Below are 6,045 nucleotides of genomic sequence, written 5' to 3'. Positions count from 1 at the left end.
GTTACGGTTACGGTTTTTTAGTTTAGTTACTATACTAACGTAACGAAACGAACAACTAACTTTACTTACTATATACATANATACACACATATATATATATATATATATATATATATATATATATATATATGTACACACATAGTTAAATATAAAATTAATTATTGAAAGAAATGTAAGAAAATACTTGTAATCACATTTCTGATCTTTCATTTTGCAATATTAAGATTTACTATTTTTGTCGACTGGATATTATAACTATTTGAAAAACTCGTTCCTGTACAAATAGCACCCTCTTTATGAATGAAACGCAATGAAGCAACTTGCATATTTAACTTTGTTGTTGACTTTACATAAATGAAATCATACAAAAAGCGTTGTAAGCATGAAAAATAATGAAGATGTGTTTTCTTGATATAGGTGAAAGATAATTAATTACAGAAACGTACATCTTATCTGGCTTTCTACATTTATGCAATTCAATATACACACAATGTAATAATATAGATTACTAAAAATTTGGATACAATCAATATCATCCTATCTTGGTCAATTTAATTATCATATTTAAATCACACAAAAAGTGATTAATTCATTCTTTCGTAATTTAGATTTAATCATTGAATTCATTTGCTTAATAAATAAAAAAACAGCAAACAAATTTGAATATTTTTAGAATATAATGTAAAAATAGATAACTTTTAATATATGACAAGTTCTTCTATAAATTAAATTAAGTTTACTTATATATTATTTAAAAAATATAGATACAAGTTAAATATATATTGTTAATTTTATAAATAATTTTATAAATAATTTAAAAATTACTTGAATTTTTCAAAATGTGCTTATATTAATCAGATTCGTAAATTTTATTCGTTTATTTGTAATTAATTAAATCTAATGTATGTATAGTGTTTTCTTTGAAATAATCAACAAATATAAACGATATATTTTAAAATAAGACAATCGGAATATTATATTCTTACTGATAATATTGATGTTATTGATATTAAAATGATACTTATATAACAAGATAATTCCGATAATTTTGTTGAAATGTCATATTAAAATACTAATTGCACCATCGTTTAATTAATTAACCAAATTTGCTAAATATTATTTCGAAATTTCCTATTTTTTAAAACATAATGCAATTTGTAAATGTGAAATTGAGATTAGATATTCATTCATAAAACATTTTTTTCTCTCTTGACCTGATTTCTAGAACAAATTGTTTACTTTAATTGTAGGTATATATTTTGAAACACTTTGCTCTTATAGTACCGTCGTTATGATTAAAATTAATACAATTTGCAAAGACATATAGACACGCAGTTGCGTTATTACTGTTATTATAATCGCGACATGACTTCGGCCGCTTACCATGCATACCTACAAAAGCGTGGACAGTTCACCCGTTCGTCTGGAACTTTAACAACGCATGCAATCATTAAACTCCAACTACGCTCAAGCGGATTTACTGTCTACCGCAAGTAACATACGTGACGCATAAGCATACAGGTGTTTTGTACAATTGGTAGAAGGACAATATAATGTGGTCCGAAGTTATGTATATAATTCGAAGCATCGGACAGTTCCGCACGGAACCTACAGCTGTACATTAATGTACGATAATGTGTTCTGCGATTATGCGTCTCGCAAAATTCTCTACTCACTGTTTGGCGACACTTGGAGATTGCCGTTTCCGCCGGTCATAGCTGCCAGAGTGACAAGATTCTGCATACTCATTGGCGATACACCCGCATTTGCTGCAACATAATATATCAGAACTTATTGTAGAAATCCTTAATTCTTTAGATTTATTATGATGAGAATATAGCGTACTATTTAATAATTTGAAAAAAGAACTTAAATCAAATTTTGCCTAATTTGAAATAATTTAACAGCACATAAAACAGTTTTAATTTTTCTAATGGAATTTTTTTTGACAATAAAAAACCAAATTTTGCTTAATTTGAAATAATTTAAGAGCACATAAAACAATTTTAATTCTTCTAGTGGATTTTTTGGCAATTAAAAACATTAATATTAATATGTTAAGTACAAGCGTCTTAAATATTTATTTTATTTAATTCATATTTTAAGTTCTCTCTTCATGTATATTGATTGTAAATTATACGTCATTCTATGTGTTTAGTTTGTATACACATGAACTCATTGCGTGCGACACTGAAATGTCATCAAATGACCGTACGTTCAACAGCAATAACTAATAAATACATGTGTTACAGTAAAGTTAATGATAGATTCGCTTTGAGGTATGTATATCATCAACCTGGCATCTTTCCCGATCCCATTAAACGAAGAATTTTTATTTTTATTATTGCCATGGTAAACTGGTGCAGAACGTTTCGTTATAACTTTCGAAAAGATATGACCCATGGGACACGATCATACGCGGTGGAAGTTGGAGAATATAAGCGTGAAATAATATAATTTATTCTGACACTGATATGACTGGCGCGAGTAATTTTAGTGAAGAAACGGATAAAGTTCCATTTTGCTAGCCCAAGCGAATCGATCATATTCTATGATATTTTACATCGAAATTTGATGGTGCGCAATCGAAATATTTTTGAGTAAAAATAAATTATCTCCCAAGAGGAAATTATATATAATTATATATTTAAATTTATCCGTGCTCAAGATTTACATTTTTAACTTGTTCATGAAAATAGGTTTTCTATAAGTATCGGAACATTATAGAGTAGGGTCAAAAGGTGACGCGATGAAGTTAAACTTATATATTGAAAGGGATAAGTTTAAAGATTGCACACGTCAGTCATATTAATATTAGAAATGTGAAAGAATTGACGTAATGTGTGATATATAAATGTAAATTGTAATGTGCATTAATGATTAGATACAGTCATTAATGCATTTACATTTATATATCACACATTATCTTATCTTAATTTAACTTATCTAAACTAAAAATACTTTTAAGAGTATTATAAGAATATAATCGAAAATCACTTTTATTAATCATAAAAATCCATATTTGTGCAAAAAAATATATAAATAAGAAATGTCAGTAATACACATAAAAAGAACAAAATAAAAAATGTTATCAACTTTCTTAAATATCATAATATAATATTTCAGAATTTTCTTGCAATCTTAAAATAAAAAAGTAAAAGAACATGTAAATCTGTCATTACATAAGTACTCACATAAACTAGCGCAAAACAATAGAGATTATAACTATTTATCAATTTCAATATATATACGTACATACACTAACATTCACCTATAATTCAATAAAAGTTTTTAATGATCGTTGGAATAACATTAATAGGATGGATAATAATTTCAATAATTTATGTTTTGAACATCATTATGTTGAAAATATTTAATCTCGTTTCAAGAGAGATTGGATTTCTACTAATCTTATTTAAAACTAATCTTATCAACAAAAATTGGAAATCAAATAAGCGCAAATAAGCGAAAATAAAAAATTAATAATCGACACTAACCATACTCACCAGCAGTGTTGCTCAGAGACGCGAGAGTGGCTAAACTTTGCAAATTCGCAGGGTTGATTTCTGCTGGACTAGGTACAGCGGAGGGTGCTGCGTGCGCAGGTGTTGCCGCACCAAGGCCAAGGTGTTGTTGTAACAGTAACTGATGTTGTACATTCGACAGTGCATTAGCCGCCCCCGCGTTCGCAGCGACCGGAGTCGCGGCACTCGTCGTTGCCTGCAACTGTTGCAGAAGCTGCAACGATGCAGGCGCCAAAGTATGCGCATCGTTCTATGAGTACAAATGTGAATAATAATCATTAATCACAGTCGCTGTAGTATCTCAGTAAATTCATCGTATCTATTTCAAAATTTTTGTAAATTATTTGAGAATATTCTATTTTAAACTACCCATTTTAAATTTCTACCATAAAAGTCATTAAATTATTTAAATATAATTAGTACACAAAACTTTTATTTCTAGAATTTAAATATCATTAAACTTTTAATCAAGCTTTTTATAAAATTTCTACTAAGAAAGAATTGACCGCAAATTTGCCAAAGGATACGCTTGTAGAGCTTTATGCAAATCTCATGAAACGTTCAATAGAAACAAAGCTTTGGTGTAGCCACTATACGTGTTCGAAGAATACAGATCATATTCCTCAAAAAAACGTCTGAGTTCTTTTTTTAAATATATTTTGCATAACAAAATTGAGATTGCTATGTAAAAAGTCACAAAGGATAGATAATGCATACGAATGTAAGGCGCTCAAACGATAGTGCCTCGTGAAGAGTTCTCGTTCTCGATGCAAATGGAATCTTTGATATCAGCCAAAGAGCTTTTATTATAAAATATTAAGTATACGTACGGTTAGGTAATGCGGTGTGATGTTGACTCCCGCGATATTCCAGAGATTCGACTGAAGTTGCTGCATCCTCTTCTGGTCCTTTTCCTTTTGTGTATCGGCGAATTTTACGACTAATGGCGACGAACAGCCCTGAAAATTGCACAATACGTTAATGCTGCATAAACAATATATAAAATATAAGAAATATAAACAACGTTGAGTCACAATTAAGATTTTGACAAAATAAAAATTATGAACAAAATATAACGTATGCACACAGTAACAAATATTTAAACTATATAGAATTATTTAATAGACTGTCATTGTTTTAAAAACGTTTTTCATTGAATAATCTAAACCAATGATCTATACAAAAAATTTTTGTGTTATTATTCTTACGTTTATATATTATTTTCTTGTGTTATTATCAATTCAATCTTAAAAGAATTAAAAAATCCATAAAAATAAATCTTGCTGTGTGTCATAATAGCAATTAAATATTTCAAATATGTTCAATAATATAATCGATAAAATGATTGCGATTTGAATGAAAATAAATAAATAATTATTTTTCCCATTTAATTTTTATTAAAACTCTAAGAAATATTCAATCTCAAAACTGTATTAATATTTTAGTGATAATGCCTTGTTTTCTGTCAATCCAAATTCTTGAACAAGCTTTTGCTATAATTTGACATTCCTTTCGTTAGTTTAGAACATAAGCCGTATTTCGTACCGAGCATCGTTTTACACCTGAATTCGGCGTATATTATTGGTTCAAGTCCAAGTTCAACATTGGCGTGAGAACGAGATTTGCCGGCGATCGAGTACTACATTGGTGGAAAGAGAAACTCATTCGATAGTACGCGAGACGATATACACACGAATCGCGAGGTCGATGCACTATGTACAATGCGTCTGCAATTGGAGACGCGAAATCGGCGTGCCGGTTGTGCCGGTAGTGACGAATGAGCAAGTTCGAAGAACCTGCAGCCGGAAATATTCGTGATATTAAAGTGGAATTGCCTTCGTGCCCGCATGTCTTGGCACACTCGCGTTTACCATCGAAATAGTACATTGCAAAGGCGTATCGTCGCTAAATATATCTCGTGAAGTGATTAATGAAGTTGTTAAGTATTTAAATGAGTATTTCTTATATTAATGAAACAAACTTATATATTTAATAACTGAATATCGCAAGGATGCATTAAAGGAAATCTTGATATTAATATCTTGATATTAATATCTTGATATTAATTAAAATATTTGATATTATATAAACAGATGAACTGAAAACTTTATCTTTCACTTTAAAATAAAAAAAAATGTTATTATGTATCAATAATAGCGCAAAAATATTCACAGAAAAAAAATTGTTAACATATTTATGTGAAAAATTAATTAAATAATATAATCAAATATAATATTTAAGAAAGTATCAGTTATACTTAGAGAAAATATTTATAAATTTTTGAGAAATCGCAAATCAATATAAAATTCATTGTTTCCTTGTCAAAATTTTTATAGAGACTACAGCAAAAGGGGCGGAATAGAATATTCTTCTTAACATATAATTTAATTGTTATATTTTTAACATATAAATAGATAATACCGCAATATAATATTGACAATCGATTTTTACGATTTTCAAGCGATGTTCTAAGGAGATTCGATAATTTATATCCAATTCTCTTTCTCGTTCTCTCTCTCTC

General features: G+C 28.7%; 1 protein-coding gene across 1 annotated transcript in view; it reads right to left on the bottom strand.

Moving 5' to 3' along the window:
- The window catches only part of LOC105627375 (CUGBP Elav-like family member 2), a 236,707-nt gene that overhangs the window by 7,040 nt on the left and 223,622 nt on the right, over nucleotides 1-6,045 (bottom strand). The window contains exons 5-7 of the mRNA XM_012208658.1: nucleotides 4,355-4,483; nucleotides 3,507-3,774; nucleotides 1,677-1,769 (exon numbers count right to left, since the gene is read on the bottom strand). Of these exons, the coding sequence (XP_012064048.1) occupies nucleotides 1,677-1,769; nucleotides 3,507-3,774; nucleotides 4,355-4,483 (490 nt within the window). The remainder of the gene's footprint in view (nucleotides 1-1,676; nucleotides 1,770-3,506; nucleotides 3,775-4,354; nucleotides 4,484-6,045) is intronic.

The sequence above is a fragment of the Atta cephalotes genome, assembly GCF_000143395.1.
Source record: "Atta cephalotes unplaced genomic scaffold scaffold00008, whole genome shotgun sequence".
In the NCBI taxonomy this organism is placed as follows: domain Eukaryota; kingdom Metazoa; phylum Arthropoda; class Insecta; order Hymenoptera; family Formicidae; genus Atta; species Atta cephalotes.
The sequence above is the reverse complement of the archived record's forward strand: the minus strand, read 5'-3'. Positions and strand labels throughout refer to the sequence as shown.